The sequence below is a fragment of the Ptychodera flava genome, chromosome 8 (genome assembly GCF_041260155.1).
Source record: "Ptychodera flava strain L36383 chromosome 8, AS_Pfla_20210202, whole genome shotgun sequence".
NCBI classification, from domain to species: Eukaryota; Metazoa; Hemichordata; class Enteropneusta; family Ptychoderidae; genus Ptychodera; species Ptychodera flava.
The window spans coordinates 11,712,958-11,732,630 of record NC_091935.1 but is presented as its reverse complement, the minus strand read 5'-3'; the positions used below and the strand labels follow the sequence as shown (position 1 = coordinate 11,732,630).

Below are 19,673 nucleotides of genomic sequence, written 5' to 3'. Positions count from 1 at the left end.
GAGAATCAGAAACTTTCCACACAAAATGAGTAATTGACAGAAATGTTGCAACAAATTTAATATTAAGCATGCATTCATCTCGTCTGGTTGTCGCCTGAGCTCAGTCGAGTGGAGTGCTTTCGAAACATTTTACTGTTATCCTTTTATCGTTTGCATATAGAAAACGCATGCATAGACGTCAAATTCAATGCATAAAATACACACTTTTTTGCTTAAAAACAAACACTGGGACAGCTATTCACCTGAAGAGTGTGTGGTCAGAGTTTTGCATGAAACAATTCTTTCTAATGCCAAATTGGGTCACAAGCTGAAAGTGTAGCCACAAGTTGACCCTGTATACTGTTGATTGCCTCAAAAAACTTTTCATTTTAAACTTGAGTTGAGTTCCATCATATTTAAACACATACAGAGCCACAACTTGCAGTCTAGTCCACTGTCAATCTCGAATGCAAAAAAGTTTCTGTACTATTCCATTATGTAGTAGTCTAATACTAACTGGAGTTTACTAGTAGTATTTTTGACAAAGACTATTGAAACAATATATATTTGATTTATAATTATATTTGATGATTCTGTTCTTGTTTTCCAGCTTGCAACACAGCAATTTCAAATTCTTTACAACAACTTCAGAAATATAGAGTTTTGACTAGTATACTGTTACTTGTTTCAACTTTGCCACAGTTACCGTGCACAGATATTTTGGCTCTCAAACTTTTTCAATTCTTTTCTGATCTACCATGTTTTGATGCTAATTTTGAAGCTCTTAGTGTAAGAAGACTTTCCACTGCCTCAGTTTTTTTTGAAAATCAAACATTTTTCTCCATAGAGTTAAGACAGGGATGGTGGCCATTTTGAACTTGAAGTATCAGTAAGTCATAGTTATTGTTTCTCTAGTACCAAAATTTGCTCATTGACCCTTGATTTTTATCGCTCTTGATTTTTAGCTCCCATAGCCATATGTATATATGGCAATGGAAGCTATTCTTATAGGCTAGGAAAATGTCTGTATGTATGTATGTCTGTATGTCTGTATGTCTGTATGTCTGTATGTCTGTCCGTCAACATCAAAAACTCCAAAACCGCTGCACATTTCATCTTGATATTTGGTGTGTACATGGATGATGGGCTGTAGATGAGATTTTGTTCAAATGAAGTTGTCATTGCCAAAAATATGCAAATAAGTGCCAAAAAAGGCGTTTTTGGTAAAAAATCTCCTTCTTCATAACCGCTGGTCAGACAGCTTTGATATTTGCTATACAGGTCCCTAGGGATAATGCAATTTGGATTTGTTCAAATGTGATGAAATATGCAAATCTGTATTTTTAAGGAATTTTTTTGTCATTTTTGGTCAAAAATTTATTTCATCAAAACCGCTTGTCTGACAGCTTTGATATTTGGTATACAGGTCCCTAGGGATAGCCCAACTTGGATTTGTTCAAATGTGATGAAATAAGCAAATCTGTATTTTTAAGGAATTTTTTTGTCATTTTTGGTCAAAAATTTATTTCATCAAAACCGCTCGTCTGACAGCTTTGATATTTGGTATACAGGTCCCTAGGGATAGCCCAACTTGGATTTGTTCAAATTGTAATGAAATAAGCCAATCTGTATTTTTAAGGAATTTTTTTGTCATTTTTGGTCAAAAATTTATTTCATCAAAACCACTCGTCTGACAGCTTTGATATTTGGTATACAGGTCCCTAGGGATAGCCCAACTTGGATTTGTTCAAATTGTGATGAAATAAGCAAATCTGTATTTTTAAGGAATTTTTTTGTCATTTTTGGTCAAAAATTTATTTCATCAAAACCGCTCGTCTGACAGCTTTGATATTTGGTATACAGGTTCCTACAGATAAACTAAATATGATATACAGAATATATGATGAAATCTGCAATTTTGTATTTTTGGTGCAATTTTTGCCATTTTTGGTCAAAAAATGTGTTTCTCAAAAACTACTTGTCTGATGCCTTTGATATTTGGTATACAGGTTCCTGGGGTTCTCTTAGTGTGATATAGTGAAATTTGATGAAATCTTCAATTTTTGTATTTTTGGGTCAGTTTTTGCCGTTTTTGGTCAAAATATTTGTTTCTCAAAAGTTACTCATGTGATAGCTTTGATATTTGGTATACATTTTTATACATAATTATGATGAAATCATCAATTTTGTATTTTTGCAGCTAATTTTGCCATTTTAGGTCAGGCCATCCTGAAATGAGCTATCAAAGATCTCAACCTTCTTCATCAATACATATGTCACAAAACGTTGCTCTCTTCATAACACAGCAGAGCTCTGTCGACCATTGGGTCATTTGTTAGCTCCCATAGCCATATGTATATATGTTTACAAGTTTACATTTTATTGAAAATCTCAATAGCCACTGAGCAGATTAGATGAAAAATTAGCATGTAAGTACTTTGGCTGACCTGAAATGATTGTGCACATCTTGGGTCAGTATCTTGGACTTGCTATTTTTCATGAATTTTTTTGTAATTTTCTCCCATTTTTGGTCAAAAAATCTTCTTCTCGAAACCACAAGTCTGATTGATTTGAAACTTGGTATGGAAGTGCATAGGAGTGACCTTTCTCAAATCTGGGCAAATCGTGGTGAAATTTGCATATTTGCATTTTTGGGCTATTTTTTTCATTTTTGATCAAAAATTTTTTTTAACTCTGAAACCACACGTCCGATTGAGTTGAAACTTAGTGTAGAGGTTTTTACGGGTGACGTCAGTAAGATTTGATCAAATTCTGGTGAAATTTGTATAATTTTATTTTATTGGGGGAATTGTTTCTATTTGTGATAAAAAAAATCTTTTAGCTTGATTTTAGCTTGTTTTGATAACTATATGGGAGCGACCAGTGACATTGTCACTATTTTTAAAGAGATTAGGGTTGAAGATTTCTTCACTTGAATTTTATTCTTGATATTTAAAGAGGTTATGTTCAAAAGATTTCTTCAGGACAATTTGAGCAAATGTTTAAGTCTTTCACTTTTGAGGTGCAACTAACTTAAGTGGAAACTGAACTGTGAGATTTATCTGAAAAGAATGCATTTCTCTGAATTGAAAAAAAATGTCTACCCCTGTACATACTTTAAAATTCTGTGGGCTCTCATCCAGCCAGTTGCCCATGCATAGTTTTGGGAAATCCCAGTCAAAATTCTCCGATCAGGTGTAATACTGACAAGAGTGATGTAACGTCTGATCCATGATGTAATTGAAAGGAAGTCACAGAGAACAAAGCTGCAACAATAAGTCCAATATCAGAAATGTGTGTGAATGACAACTGGATCACCTGTAGCGTACTTATCCATAGACCTAAAGATTTGTTGCTGGAGGGTACTCCCTACGCTCCTTGGAGGGGAGTGTAGAGAGCGCTCTCAAGGGATGGATCTTTCAGTCAAACTTCTCCATAAACTGATCAAGACATAAAAGTCATATATAGTTCACGTTCATTACCGAGAGGGAACTTTGAAAGCCACTTCTACGTAACTGTCAAGCTCTATTTTCTGTGACTTTGTCTCAAAACGTAATAATTACAGCATGGATGCACCGCTCTTGTTCACGTCGCACCATCAGGCTCCGAGATTTGGGCCGCACAGCCTCAAAGTCTGGGTAACTGAGACTAAATTGTTGTAAGTTGGCCGTATTGTTGCATAGATCATACACATACTGGTAACAGTAGAGTTCAGGTTTTGTTTAAGTTTTTGTTCCAATCTCAGAATTAAATGTAAGCTACAATATCTGTGAATGTGTAATAAACCAATCTCATAATATCCTCTGTCTTCCAAGAGTTTTCTTTGAATAAGACCAAAACCAAGACTGGAAAAGTGTATAACACTGTCATATGTGTCAAAAGTGGCATGTGAAGTCAAACCTATCATTATTAAAGACTTCCCAATTTTTAGCTCCCATAGCCATATGTATATATGGCAATGGAAGCTATTCTTATAGGCTAGGAAAATGTATGTATGTATGTATGTCTGTATATCTGTCCGTCAACATCAAAAACTCCAAAACCACTGTACATTTCATCTTGATATTTGGTGTGTACATGGATGATGGGCTGTAGATGAGATTTTGTACAAATGAGTTGTCATTGCCAAAATATGCAAATTAAGTGAAAAATGTAAAACAGTCAAATTGAAAAAACTCAATAACCACTGAGCAGATTACATGAAAAATTAGCATGTAAGTACTTTGGGCTGACATGAAATGATTGTGCGCATCTTGGGTCGTATCTTGGACTTGCTATTTTTCATGAATTTTTTTGTAATTTTCTCCCATTTTGGTCAAAAAATCTCCTGCTCTGAAACCACAAGTCCGATTGATTTGAAACTTGGTATGGAAGTGCATAGGAGTGACCTTTCCCAAATTTGGGCAAATCGTGGTGAAATTTGCATATTTTTAGTTTACACGTCCATAGACTCCCATGTATAAGGCAGATCTCCATAGACTCCCATGTATAAGGCCACAAAAATAAAAATTTAGTTTCTCATCGTATTCATATTGCAAAAAAGATGCAGTGACACAATTTTTAGTCCCCACGGATGAAGTCCAGTGAGCTTATAGATTGGGTCATGTCCGTCTGTTCGTCCATCCGTGAGTCCATCCGTTAACGCCAGATATCTCGGATATTATGACAAAATTTCATGTGACCTTGATGACCTTTGATCTCAAATATACATATTTGTCCATAACTCAGTAACCACAAGTGCTACCACCCTTCATATATGGTATGATGGGACAGCTTATGACGCCACATATTGTACCTCATTAATTATGCACATATCTAATTTTGAGCGAGCCAATAGAGCTAGAGGTCTGATTTTTGGTATATAGGGATAACTTAGCAAAACAATTTTTTTGACAAAATGTCACGTGACCTCGGTGACCTTTGACCTCAAATATACATATTTGTCCATAACTCAGTAACCACAAGTGCTACAGCCTTCATGTATGGTATGATGGGACACCTTATGACGCCACATATTGTACCTCATTAATTATGCGCATATCTAATTTTGAGCGAGCCAATAGAGCTAGAGGTCTGATTTTTGGTATATAGGGATAACTTAGCAATACAATTTTTTTGACAAAATGTCACGTGACCTCGGTGACCTTTGACCTCAAATATACATATTTGTCCATAATTCAGTAACCACAAGTGCTACAGCCTTCATGTATGGTATGATGGGACACCTTATGACGCCACATATTGTACCTCATTAATTATGCGCATATCTAATTTTGAGCGAGCCAATAGCAGGGTTTTGAGTAGAAATTTGCCCAGGCGGAGAAATGTAAATTATAGGTGGAGAAGGAAGCCGAGTTGGGGTGGGGACGTCGTGTCGCGGCGGCGGCAGCATAACATTGGCAAGGTATTTTGAACAGCAATTTATCCAGTTTTGTTGAATGTCAGTGTAAAAAAGTCTGTATTTTAAAACAAAAACTGTTTGTGGTTTTTTGTGTTAAGTAGAAACAATGTACCATCTTACTCATATCATTTGTTTTGTTTGTCCTTTCTTCACTGTGTCACTGTCTGATGACATTTTCCATGAGAACACAAACAGTTACAGAGATGGTCAGTGCCCTAAGTTATCATCCTATGTGTTGATATTACAGTGTACTAGAATCAACAGGGAAGCAACAGTAACTTTTGTTATATTCAATAAAGAGTACTACAACTACTGGCAGATATTCCATGAATTTGGCGAAAAACTTTTTTGTGATTAATGCCAAACTGAATGTAGTATCGAATTTACATTTCAATTAAAAGAATATGTTGTTCATATTAAAACATGTCACACTAAAATTATACAGGAGTCATTAGAAAATCCCAGGTAAGTAGTTCCTTTTCTCTTTCAGTTTAAAGGGACAAAGTCAGTTTTGACTTTTTTTTGATATCAAGAATACAGGGAATACTTGCATAATAATTACACTCAGTATGCACAATGATGTCAATGCAGAAACTCAAAGTGATGAAAAGTGTGAGATACAACCCCTTTATTTACCAATTCAATGAACAAAAAAAGTTAGCTGCTCTAGCAGTAAAACAACTTGACGTACAGCCTCAGGGTTGGCATTGGAGTTTGTTTTTTATTTTTCACCTGCAGTTCACAAAGGCCTCTAAAAAGTTTGTGAATACACATTTCAGTTAGATGCAACAAAATGACAATAGAAAAGTGTTTGCAGTATCAGTAACAACTATAATGGGCTTCCTACCTCTATGACTGACCTTTTAAGTGCAGTACACTGAAACTTGTGAAAGAAAAATATTGTCTCTTTTTTCCATAAGCATATGCTGTATCAAAGAAAATACACAAGTCCTGAAAAATATTGTGTTGCTTTCTTTTCCCCCAGCAGTCACGCACTAGTACATGTATCAATAGCAAAAAAGAAAAACATTGCATCGCCACCAAAACAAATGAGGGGAAGTCTCCAGCTGGCTGTGATGTATCTAATGAACTACGTGAATAATATTTACATAAATTATAAATTTGCCTACCGTCTCCAAATGCTACAAAATTGGATATTTTTTACCGAGAAAATTAACAGAGTTCACGCGGGGCAAAACACGTTATTTATTACTAGATTCAAAACTTAGTCGATAAAATTGAGACACTTTTTCCAGCATTGAAAGGTTTCATGATCGGGCAATTTACCTACAAATGTACATGAAAGCATGGATCGCGTGCTAAATTTAGAGCAGGCGGCAGATACGGTAGAGCGTGCCCATTCCACTTTCCTTTGAGTTGAAATCACAAGAAATATACGTGAAAAGCCAGCCCTGAGACGTACAATATTTCTCAAAATTTTGTACACCGCCAAATCACCGTTTTCGGGGTAAAATATCGAATTGCAACCACACCGCGAGTTTATAACTGACCACTCTCAGGATTTTAGCATTTTAACGTAGATGGTTGATCACGTAATTCGAATCTACTTTCTAGAACAGTTCTATAAACAAATTCCTTGCTCTGGCGTCATAGTCGCGTACGCGTACTTTAGCGCACATAATACAACATGTTGGCGATGCATGGCTTTGATTTCGCTCTCTGAAGAACACCTCACCAAAATACTAAAAAAATTATATTGATACATTCATCGGACGGCTGCACTCGGCTCATTACCACATCAAAACGTGATCGCTGACAGCTACACGCTTTCCTATGGCCTGTCGCTATTGTTTTGACTCGTAGCAGAATATTAATGAGGTCAGGGAAATATACCCAATGATATTGCCGCTTACAGAGGACAGGCGTACTTTCACCCAATGATATAAGATATTAGAACAGTACACTGACCTAGTCTGACCTCGCATAAAAAGACGTTGTATGTATACATAGCCCAAGTTGTACACTATGCGTACGGAGCCTGGCCTACTATACGTGTGCACGTTCGTCCGTTTTTGGCTCGTTTGTCGCGCCAAGCCCAAACGTCGTGTACTTTTGTCACTCAGTCGATGGTCATAATTTGTGAAGTATTAACCAAAGTTTGTGCCATTTTATAATATTTTCCCCCAATTACAGCCGGCGAAAGTGCTGTCACAGACGTACAATTTCGCCGGCTGCCGGCTTCTAATGAAAACACTGCCATAGAGCTAGAGGTCTGATTTTTGGTATATAGGGATAACTTAGCAATACAAATTTTTTGACAAAATGTCACGTGACCTTGGTGACCTTTGACCTCAAATATACATATTTGTCCATAACTCGTAACCACAAGTGCTACACCCTTCATGTTTGGTATGATTGGACACCTTATGACGCCACATACTGTACCTCAATAATTATGCGCATATCTCATTCTGAGCGAGCCAATAGAGCTGGATGTCTGATTTTTGGTATATAGGGATAACTATAGGAGAGAAATATTTTGACCAAATGTCATGTGACCTCGATGACCTTTTACCTAAAATATATGTTTATGTCAATAATAATAACCACAAGTGCTATGTCCTTTGTATTTAGTAGGATGGGAGACCTTATGACGCCACATACTGTACCTCAATAATTATGCGCATATCTCATTCTGAGCGAGCCAATAGAGCTGGATGTCTGATTTTTGGTATATAGGGATAACTATAGGAGAGAAATATTTTGACCAAATGTCATGTGACCTCGATGACCTTTTACCTAAAATATATGTTTATGTCAATAAATAAGTAACCACAAGTGCTATGTCCTTTGTATTTAGTAGGATGGGAGACCTTATGACAACACACGCTTTACCTCATTAATTATGTACACATCTAATTCTGGGCAAGCGAATAGAGCTAGAGATCTGATTTTTTGGCATATAGGGATTAATTAGCAATATAATTTTTTTTTTCAAAATGTCATGTGACCTCGATGACTTTTGACCTTGATTATACATATATATGCATATTTCAGTAACCACAAGTTCTATACCCTCCAATTTTGATAGGATATTAGACCTTAAGATGTCACATCTTGTACCTAATTTATAATGCGCATATGTATTTCTTGGCTGGCCAATACTGCTAGAGGTCTGATCTTTTTTCCCGATTTAGAACCATAACTTAGACATGCCTCATGTGTTTCAAATGGGAACAACGACATAGACCTATGTGCCCATAGATCTCAACATATACACTCCAGTGATACTTCTTAATGACCACATTTTCCTGCCCCATCAAGACTAATACTCCTATTACAAGTGGGGACTATGTCATTGTAAATGACTTGTTGAGTTAATGGTTGTATCACAGTATTCGATATATCTAATTCTGTATTTTTTCCATTTTATATTCTGAATAATTACATTAAACATATTTCACTGTCTCCAGTACATTTCATTTAAGTATTTTCACTTCATGCACTTTATCCCTTTCACACATGTTCAAATATCTGACCAGAGAACAAACACTAAATAGTCCAGGATGGGAGCTACAGTGTCATTGACGCTATTTTTGAAAACTTATCATGTGACAGGGAAAATAGAAATTACAAAAACAAAATGGTGGCCGTTGTGTATTGTGCATTCAAGTAAATGGCATCATACTTGTTTCTTTTATGATTATGATGTGTATGTGCAGGAAATACTGCTTTTTTGAATTCTGTGGGGCGACATTTTATGAGTGCGGCACCCGTTTATTATTTAACCTCTTAAAACGCGTAGACATGGTCCAAATCAGCGAGCAGTGATACTTCTATACAAGTCTGTAAGTTAGCACATTTACACCAGCCAATTTTGGTTTGAAAAGAAAATCATAAAAATAATGCATAAAATTTGCAGCTATTGGGGTTTTAAATAATTACCATTGCTTGACTCAATTAGGACAATGCGTAGACCATCAGCTCAATTAGAGTTTTTAGGATTAGCATGAAGTTATTGCATATTCACAGTGCAGTGGCACCTCAGTAAATCTGAACGCTGCATTTACTCTTGTTGAGATGATAGATTATATGGCGACCTGTAGTTTATCAGAAATAACCTGTTGAGCTTGAGAGTTAACTTTTATTGCATTTTATAAGTATACCCCAGTTAATTTTTTTCTGATTTTTGCCGAAAGTTTGATAACAAGCTGTAGACAATAAAATGTGGTATACATTCGGTCCAAAATAATGGAAAAGAAGTACAGAAAAATTTATAAAAATTGATAAAATGTTGCACTGAAATTTTGGTTTGAAAAACGACAGCCCTCAAAAGGTTGAGGAGATAATGACATGTGGTATTGCTTCATTCAATTTGACCCTATCAAGAACCAGGGAGACAGTCTGAACACTTGCCAATGAAAAAAATGAATTTCGTAACTTTCTTACTTGGAATTTTCTAACGGGATAACGTCTATATAAGGTGTTAGTACATTTAATTGTATTGCAGTGCGATGTGAGGGGGAAACATTTGATTTGAAGAAGAAGAAATCTCCTTTTTTGTCCAATTACACTGAAGATTACACAAAAAATGCAAATATGCAGCCCTAAGCACGCAACAAAATAAACTTTTATTTTTCATGTGACAGACTAGACTGAAAGATCCGTTGCTAGAGGGCACTTTCGACGCTCCGCCTCTGCACACTTGGGGGGGGGGGGGGGGAAGCATAGAGACCGCCCTCGAGCGACGGAGCTTTCAGTCTAGTGACCTACATGTACAATAAATTTAGTAATATTAGGAAGTATGCGCCTCGAAAGTGAACATACTCACAGTATGCTCAAACTTTCCTCAAGGAATATTTCAGCCATCCTCTTTCAAAATCATAAATAAAAATCGAGGATCAAGGTGCAAATATTGGTACTAGAGGAACAAATTACCTAAGAATTACCAATATTTCAAATTCAAAATGGCCACAATCCCAGTGTTGACTGGAGAAAAACAAAATTTTGGACTTTTGAAAAACTAAGACTGTGAAAATTTTTCTTACACCAAGAGCTTTAAAATGACCCACTACAAGTAGTAGTTCAGAAAAGAATTGTAAAAGTTTGAGATTCCAAATATCTATCCCCAAGGCGCATTCTCCCTTAATATACACACAGAATACTTTTTAAGCCTTTGAGCGCTGTAATTTTCTCCCGCCAATTTTTTAGTGCAAAATTTTACCATCTTTTATGAATTTTGTGTAATTTTATTGACAATTTTGGACCAAAATGAACGTCACTTTTCGTTGGCTACAGTCTTTTCTCAAAATTTCAGCAAAAATCTCAGAAAAATTGACAAAGGTTTATTTTATGTAGGGGACAAAAACAGACTTCAGCGCTCAAAAGATTAATGAGAGAGAGACTATGTGAATGTACGGTAAGGCTGAAATTATGCTGTCTTACTTGTGTTGGTATTGCTAGAAGTGGCCATTACAATATTTCGTCGCTTACAGCCATTTAGGTAGTACGCGCAACAAAAGTGGGAAACTTAAACTTTTGCTGAGACTTTTGCACTGTAAAACCTTCACCCACTCTCTTCACAAATCACGAATAGTAATGCAAGGTCAACATGCAATATTTTGTCCCTGAGAAACAAAGTGCAAAACATTTACTGATAAACGAAATTGAAAAATGGCTCCAGTCCCTATGTTTACTCCATGGGTGCAATTAACTTTCTGATTGTCAAGAAACCGACTGAATTTCTTTGTATTCCAAGAGCTTTAAAATGAACCTGTACAAAAAGTAGAACAGAAAAGAATTGTGGGGTCAAAATCTGTTATGTGGTGCATTGTACCTTTAACACCCCTGCAGCAGATAATATGTGCCGGTAACTATTTTTTTAAAGATTCCCATTGGATAAGTGTAATTATTTAAAATGTCAGCTATTGTTTAATATTTGTGATTGTTGTCATTGAGAAAGGGAGCACGTGAGAGATGAAAACTATAGTTTGTTGTTCTCTTGACCATGTTGTTTGTGGTTGTTGAATTGTAAGAATAATGAAAAGCCATGCTAACTTTCCAAGCTCTTTTCATTTTAAAGAGTTGTGATAAAATCGTCTGAACAGAAATTACAAAAGACTTGAAGGTCAAAGCCAATTATGATAAACTGTTAGGTAGTCCCACTCATTAAACCTTGAACCCAGCCCATTAAACTACCATAACCAAGTGTTATTGTTCAAAACAGACACCCAGAAGTTTCACAATGACATCAGAAAAGATAGCACGCCTCCAACACAGAACTTGCAATCTTTTCACAACCTTCAGCGCACACTTGAACATTCATGTTGATTTCATTGATGAAATGGCAAAATCAAGTCTAATATAGAGACAACTTGAACCTGCCCATAACACAGGTTAATGATGGTGTATTCTATTGCATGGAACCTTTACACAGATAGATTCATTGTTAAAACTAGGTATAACTTGTGTCCTTTGATTTATATCCTTTTGACCTGCGAATGTTCAATTTGTTGAATAAATATCATGCCGATGTTGATTGGAGGGATGTGTGCCCATTTTGTTTTTTTGCTCCCATTTTGTATGTTTACACATGCGAACCTTTAGTAACACATGAGAAAAACATTTAATCTAGAGCTGCATGTATTTTACTTTTGATCTGCGTACTATCTTAATGTATGCTGAATAATAAAGAACTTGGCTTTTGAACATTCACCATACTTTTTAGATACACATTGGTCAAGATCATCTTCATATCACCTAGGGATAAAATCTGACCGTAGAAAGGGTACTTCAAATGAAGGAGATTGTTTCTATTGAGATGTAAATATAACAGAAGCTGAACTTTTATATTTCTGTTTAATTTGTGTATTCTTAGGAGGATTTGCAGGTAAAACATTTACCAATTTACTTTTATTCACATTGTGTATTTTGTTGGTTCGACAAATAGTCAAAAGGGCAAAATAAGTGTGTGACAAAACTGAAGGAGAATTTCATCTCTGTGAACTATATTGCCCCTGAACAAAACTAGACACATATCTGTGCATTTATATGCTTAATGTATGCTTGACAATCAATAAATTCAATGAATTTTGCCTCCTATTTTCTCTTCCCCTCTCCACCGTTATTAATGCCAGTTCCCTAAGCTCCCACCGAAATTGTTCGCTTGGATAGCAAAGACCATTTACAGTTGGTCTATGAGACCATTACAAGCAAACCATATTTAAATAAAATCTGTAACCTTTATGAGCCAGATGTAGTTAGTAATTTTGAAACTGTACACAGTATTTAAAAATTGGGCATATCTGTAAATCTCTTCTCCTTTGTAAGATTATTCAAGCTTGTGCCTGAATATTATTAGATGTCAGTTTGAATTGTTTAATAGATTTGTCCACTATATAACCATTCACCACAAGTTTTAGTAAGACTGAAAAGCGCTGGGAGTATTTCAAGTGAATCAATATTTTGAACACATTACTTTATGGTACCCTACCATTAATGTGTAACATTTGTACTACTTGGAGTACGTACACGATAAACTTGCATCATCGGATACCTAATAGCACGGTGTCTTTTTTCTTTGAAAATAGCACGGTGTCTTTTTTTTTTTTCTTCTGAGTCTCATGTTTTATTTTGAAAAATCTGGCAATGAATGTCAACTTACAAATATAATGTTTCTATCACATAATGAATAGATGCCACAGATCAAACTATGACACTGTACACGGTTGTATGTCACAGTGAACACAATTTATTGAAAGAAGGCTGCAGTTTACTCTTAAAACGACATATAAATAAAACTAAAGCAGAATTTGCAACTGCATTTCTGCATTCATTATGTGTAATGCAAAAAAATTCACAGGGTGGTGAAAAAGCTGAAGGAACAGCCTTTGTCAATCGAACATTGATTTGTCAACTTGATTTTGATAAGATTTGCATAAGGCAGGTTGCTTTGTAAAAGCAAAGTGAAAGATCTATCGGAGTGTTTTTTTTCCAAAAATAACCTACTACTACACACTGTTGTATTGACAAAAAAAGAGAACGCATGATTCTTCCTCTCAAAGCATAGAAGCCAATATGTTACGCTGATGGCATAACCTCGGTGAAGTGAACATTGAAAGAAAAGAACACACCATTTGTTTCGTATAAGATGAAATACAAATCACTGATAGGTCACTGAGAAATATTATCTACTAACATTGACATGTATCTGAGAAAGAGAGGTTTGCTGCCATGTGGAGAGAAACTAGAACAACTACAACGGAATGTAGCTCTTTGCCAAATATACAGGTCTGGAACCAAAGTTCTTCATGTGGGTCAGTACTGATGGAAGTTTCCTTTGATATGGCGTCTTTGTTTGGCATTTTTTTACAAGAGCGCCCTCTATCAGTGGCTGGTGTGATGCAAAGCTTTGTCTTGAAAACTTCATCCAATCTTGAACTTGCAAGACATTTGTTATAAATAACTAAATGGTCCAAATGTCAAGCAATAAGTTACTTATGGGTTACTTATTTTTTGCACTATACTGTACTTCAAATATCATACACCTGTGGCCACTTTAGTGTTGATCAAGCCTGTCTGGTGCAAGCAGAAATTCTGTTTGTATAAACGAAACAAAGTGGTGGTCGGTGTAATAAATGTAAGGTTCACTATGGGCACCCCACTGTTAGGATTGAGATAACTTTCTACTAAATGTCTCGCCTGCCCAATTCAATCGATGACAACACTGCACTGTAGACACGCTGTAAGTCTGCACTCCGACAATGAACATCAATAACAACGGTCGCGAATATCATACGGCAGCTTGATTGTTCAAAATATAAAACATTGTGGTGGCAATTTGGCATCCAGCGAGGTACCACAGGGAGCTACAAAAACAAGCAAGCGACCGTTTTAAGATAAGCGTGGAGGGAGCCAGAAGTTTGGAAGAGATGTACATGTATCAGGACAGGTTCCCTTCAACCGGGATGAGAAAAGTGTCGTTCATGGTTACACACATGTGAATACATGTACATGTAAAATGCTACCTCGAGTGTACTTTACTCTTACCTTTTCTCTCGTACCAAGTGAAATTGGAGTACGTTTATTCACGGTTTGTAGGAAAGAAACATGGCTTAGTGCAAGTGAATGTTTATTTCGAAAGTTTTGCAGTCAAGACGGGCGATGTCTGTAATTTAATTGCTAACATTTTCAAAGTGGCATTTTCTCAATTCCCACATTTGAACAAAGTCTGAACACGACACTTGCGATGCACGCTGTAGTATTGTTGGTATTCATTAAATGCAATATTGAAATCGACACAAAATGTGTGATGTTCTGTAACACTGACTGCATTTGAAACACATGAGTTTTACCTGAAACTAAATACTGATAGGGCAAATGCTGTGGTCAACATCATTTGTATACGGTGTATTTTATAATCACTCCGTAATTCAGGCTAATCGGCGTGTCCATGGGGTACCCCATAGTAGGATCATTATCACCACTGATACAGGGTAAAGTAACCGTTTTATCACCCTTCTGCAGACAGAATTTCTGCTTGCACCAGACAGGCTTGATCAACACTAAAGTGGCCACGGGTGTAATCTAGTCAGAATACATGTACCATATTTGCTTTATGTGTTTGTGTCAAATCTAGAAAATAACAAAAACACATTGCTACAGAAAGTAAATTATGAATATGATAGACATTACTTTATTTGCTTGTTTTTCTAATTGTAATACATCCAGCTCCTGTCCCTCTTTACAGGGCTAGTGGCGTCCCCTGCTTGCCACTGGTAAATGGGACATCCCTTACAGCCATGCCATTACCTTATCAGAGAATTCTTTGATACAGAGGTTTGGTTAATTAACAATGGGTGAAAACGTTTTGATAATATCACAATAATTAATAAAAGGAAATTTACGTTTTCCATTGCATGGTCTGGACGAGAAATTTTAGACAATTTATACACAAGACATTTGAGCAGGTTTCGAGGTATGGTAGACAACTTTGTTTCTATGGTGCACTATATATTACATCAGGTTTCATCACAACACTGTATTGGATCTGAGTGATGTACTGTGGATATAGGGTGCTGTTGATATAGTTCATAAAATAAACACTTTGTTAATAGTTCCTAGCTCGGCCTCATATAGTAGCTGGCATTTTGCACGATTCTTACAGTCATTATAGTCAGAGATGTCATAGTAGAGGAAAGTTACTTTGAAAGTTCATGCTACTTCTTGAATTTTTACATGGTCGTAAGTACGCAGGTTGTAGGAAGGACGTACAACAGTACTTTAATGCGTATAACGCATACACACCTGGCGTTCAAGGGAAAAACAATTTATCACAAATATGAACTTGGAATATACACGGCTCCTGTACATTTCACTAGCTGAGCCCAGGATGTCGTAGATGAACTTCATTCTTATACAGCTGGTCTACACTACCCGCGTTTCCTAACATTTTCAGGACACAGGTATATAATGGTACCATAGCAAAAAAATATATATCACTGGATGGACTGAACACTCTTTACGCCAGAGTGACCATTCAAATAAGTATTTCCGACATGTTTAATAAATGGGAGCAGGATCTTTTATGCCGTAGCTGCATTTTAACCGAGATTTTAACCGTTATTTTTAAGAGCTGTAATATACTTTCAATAACTCGGTTCACATAATTTCAGCTTTATAATCAATATCGTTATCAACCTGATGATATTTTGCCAAATAAAAGACAAACCTGTGAAATGTTTTGCTAAAAGAATTGACAAATGGCAACAAAAGTCACAACCAAACAGAAGTCTGCACAGATACACATAATATACACATTTTAACAAAGCTACAAATTACATCTGTGTTACAGAATTATAAATATAAACCAATTATTTCTTTTGTAATGAATAATTCCCTGGCGAGGGTCATCAGTGTTGGCAACCTTGGACACATGAAATATTACCTCACGATAAAAAAAAAATGTCTGTTTTGCAGCGAGGGCAGTGTACAAGCTGTCTTTGAGCATGTCATTTTTGGTCAAGAAACAAAGAGCTAAAGCCCCTCTCCACCTATGAGATTTAGTCCAACCCTATCCATTGGCAATGGCGGATCAAAACATAAGGATGGGAAAGGGGGAGGAGGGTACACAAATGCTGATAATGAATTGAATCTGCAGCAGACCCAATTCGACCCAAGGTCACCCAACTTCACTGTGTGACCTCAAAAATTACACAAATGCACCTTTAAAAATCAAAAACACATTTGTTTTGTATATAACACTCGCCTAATGTGCGAATCATTCTGCAACTCATTTTACAATGCTGGTTGTGGTTGCATGCTAGGGCCATAACTAACTTAGTTTCTTTACATGCATTGCTATTTCACAACATGCATGCATTTTGTATTTTCTCTCATTAGTTAAAATAATTATTTTTAAACTTCACTAAAAATCATAAAAGATGAAGATATGCGTAACTTTTGCACATCACAGTATGACTGCATTGTATGTACAGCTTACAGACCAGTATCATGCATGTTTGTTTGTTTTTTGTTTCTTTTAATAGGTTATTACAATTAGTCGTGATTTTTAAATTTTCATAACTGTATTAAATAAAGCTAATAATTAATTCTTTCCCTTTACATCAAATGCATTTGTCATTTTGGCAATTCCAAAACACAGGGGCAGCACTTTCACAAGGGTTTCAGTCAAATCATCTTGACCCTCCCAACCCCTCACCCTAAAACAATCTTGTCCCTCCCCATCAAATATACTTTTCAACAAGCTTAGAAAAATCCTAAAGGAAGACAGAACAGTAAGATTGCTCTAGTGACAGAAACTGGGGAAGGGGGGGGGGATTGGCGAATTGCAGAATTTAGCCAAATGTTGATTATATGGACAAGCATTGGCGTAATTAATCACATGAATCGAGAGCTGTATCTTTTCGTGAATTAAGCACTGCTGCTTAAATTTTTTTGCTGAAAAGCATGGTCAGTTTCTAGCCCTACCTGTAATATACACAGTAACAGCGACACACTTGGAAGTCAGCACCATTTTTTTCACGCATTTTCACAGCCAGAAAACAATTTACTGCCACAAACCAGGTACAATAACTATCAACTAACTACAATCACTAGGGCAAAAGCGACACTAACTAGCTAATGAAATCGCAGGTCACGTATCAGACTCCAGGCCAGCTTCTGACCGGCTCAACGCTAATGCCCTTTCTAAGTCATCCTGTTCTTGTTGTTCAATTTTCCTCTGCCTTTCCTTCTCTGCTCTTTCACTCTCCTTGGTCGCCCAGGCGATCTGTTCCTCTTCTGACGCTGCCACAGTACCAGAGCCAGTCTGAAGACAGTGAAAAAACCAAACCGTAAGTATGGCACATACAGTTCAGTAACTGGAATAGTCAAGCAACAGACAGAAGTATACACGGAAAATGAAAGACTTTGTAGAGGGCGCTATTTACTAAAGCTATACAAATGCACGTTTTCAGTAAGAGGCTGAATGAATCTGGAGGGCAAGAAGAATTGTTGATGAGGACAGCGTTTGACATTAATAATTTATAACCTAGGGAAACTGTTGGGTTACGGATACAGCATGGGGTCAGAAGACTCAAGAAAAAGCCCCCCTAGTTCGTAGCCAAAGGTTTGTGTCTGCTTCCCTTCACTCATACCTTTCTTCAAACATTTTGGAAAAATTTCAAATTTACAACCAATAGATAATTTAGCTTGCTTCATTTTGTTGTTTAGTAAGTTAAAAGTTTCAACAGACCAGAAATGTATCACTAAAAAAAACAGTAAGTGAAAAAAGTGGAGGATGTCTGATCAATCGTCTGTTGTCCTATTTTTCAGCATTATGTTCAAAACAGCTCTAAAAATCATGAAGGGTGAATCCATAGTCTGATTATGCTTTGGTTCAATGTAGAAAACTTGGCATTTATGATAGAGAGAACTGGTAGAGCTCTTACAGGTGCACTGCCAAAGTCTGCAAATGCTGCAAACGCGTCTGAAGACACTCCGACATCTGTCTTGGCAGAGCTGCTAAATGGATCGATTCCGCTGGAGAAGGGATCTGTTGCCGGAATAGTGGCCGCCGCAAATGGATCTTTCCCTTTGGTGCTACTGCTGCCGGTGCCGGTGCTGCTTCCTCCGAAGGGATCTGATAAGCCAAAACCAAACGGATCTTTGTCGTCACTGCTACCGCTGGTGCCGCCACCACCAGTGCTGCCAAATGCCGACTGGAATGGATCAGTGCTGTCAAAAGGGTCCGACGACGTGTTGCCCGCAGTCACTGTGCTCCCCAGGGGCTGAGCTGAAATACCCGAACCCGGTCGGTTTCTCTTCGGTGGGAGTGCTGGCATTGGTTCTTGAGATGAAAAGGGGTCACTTCCAAAGGCATCACCGCCCGTTGTTGACTAACACAAAAGATGACAAAGATGGCATATTTGAGGCAGACTGCTTTCATGATATCCCAGTTATAAATTAACCCCTTGACTACTTTGAATGCTAGGAAATTCCAGCATTCTATTGAATTACTAGATACCTTGAGTGCCGGAAATTCCGGCGAGATCACATATATGTTCACATTATCTTTGGTACAGCATATGGGATCACATTGGTAACATTTTACAAGACTGAAAGTAACTAAATATGTGACTTTGTATATGTATGCAAGCCGCAATTTGTACTACCTGCTGTTAACCAAGAGAGATTAGAAAGTTTTTGTTTTGTTTTGTAAGACACAAAAGATCACAGAAACCCTTTCATCTGACATTCATTTTCAAACAGCTAAATACAAATACAATTGTTATAGATGTCATCAAATCAAAGTTAAAATTGAATAAGTTGTCTTTGGTAGTTGTAGATCTTCTACGTTATTTTAGAGATTCTCTCCTGGAAAATTGTTTTCCTTGAAAGCATAAACAGGAATGAGGGGGAAAAAACTTCTGGAAGATGATGAAACTGCTTACTTTGAATTTTGTATCAAAAGGATCCCCACCAAACGGATCTCCAGAATATGGATTGCTGGAGCCTGACGTATCTGGAATGGAACACACAAAGTAACGTCACTATCTGTTAATTTGAGTTGGAAGAGCAAAATTTCACAGATGAATATATTTTCTCCTTTATACCTTTAAATCAGGCAGATTCCTCATTTGAATCTGGCAAAATTCATTTGAATCTGGCAAAATTCTTCATTTGAATCTGATAAAAATTTTCATCCGAATCTGCCAAATTAATTTGAATCTGCCAAAAAAATTATTAGAATTGGGCAAAAATTATTTGAATCAGGCAAAATTCTTTACTTGAATTTGCCAAATGATGAAGTGCCAAGTTCTCTGTCAAACTT

At 36.6% G+C, this 19,673-nt stretch overlaps 1 protein-coding gene across 1 annotated transcript in view; it reads right to left on the bottom strand.

Annotated features, from left to right (window-relative positions):
• Window positions 1–15,008: 15,008 nt before the first annotated feature.
• Window positions 15,009–19,673, bottom strand: part of LOC139138482 (epidermal growth factor receptor substrate 15-like 1) — a 32,568-nt gene continuing 27,903 nt past the window's right edge. The window contains exons 17-19 of the mRNA XM_070706874.1: window positions 19,294–19,364; window positions 18,292–18,738; window positions 15,009–17,669 (exon numbers count right to left, since the gene is read on the bottom strand). Of these exons, the coding sequence (XP_070562975.1) occupies window positions 17,496–17,669; window positions 18,292–18,738; window positions 19,294–19,364 (692 nt within the window). The 3' untranslated portion in view covers window positions 15,009–17,495. The remainder of the gene's footprint in view (window positions 17,670–18,291; window positions 18,739–19,293; window positions 19,365–19,673) is intronic.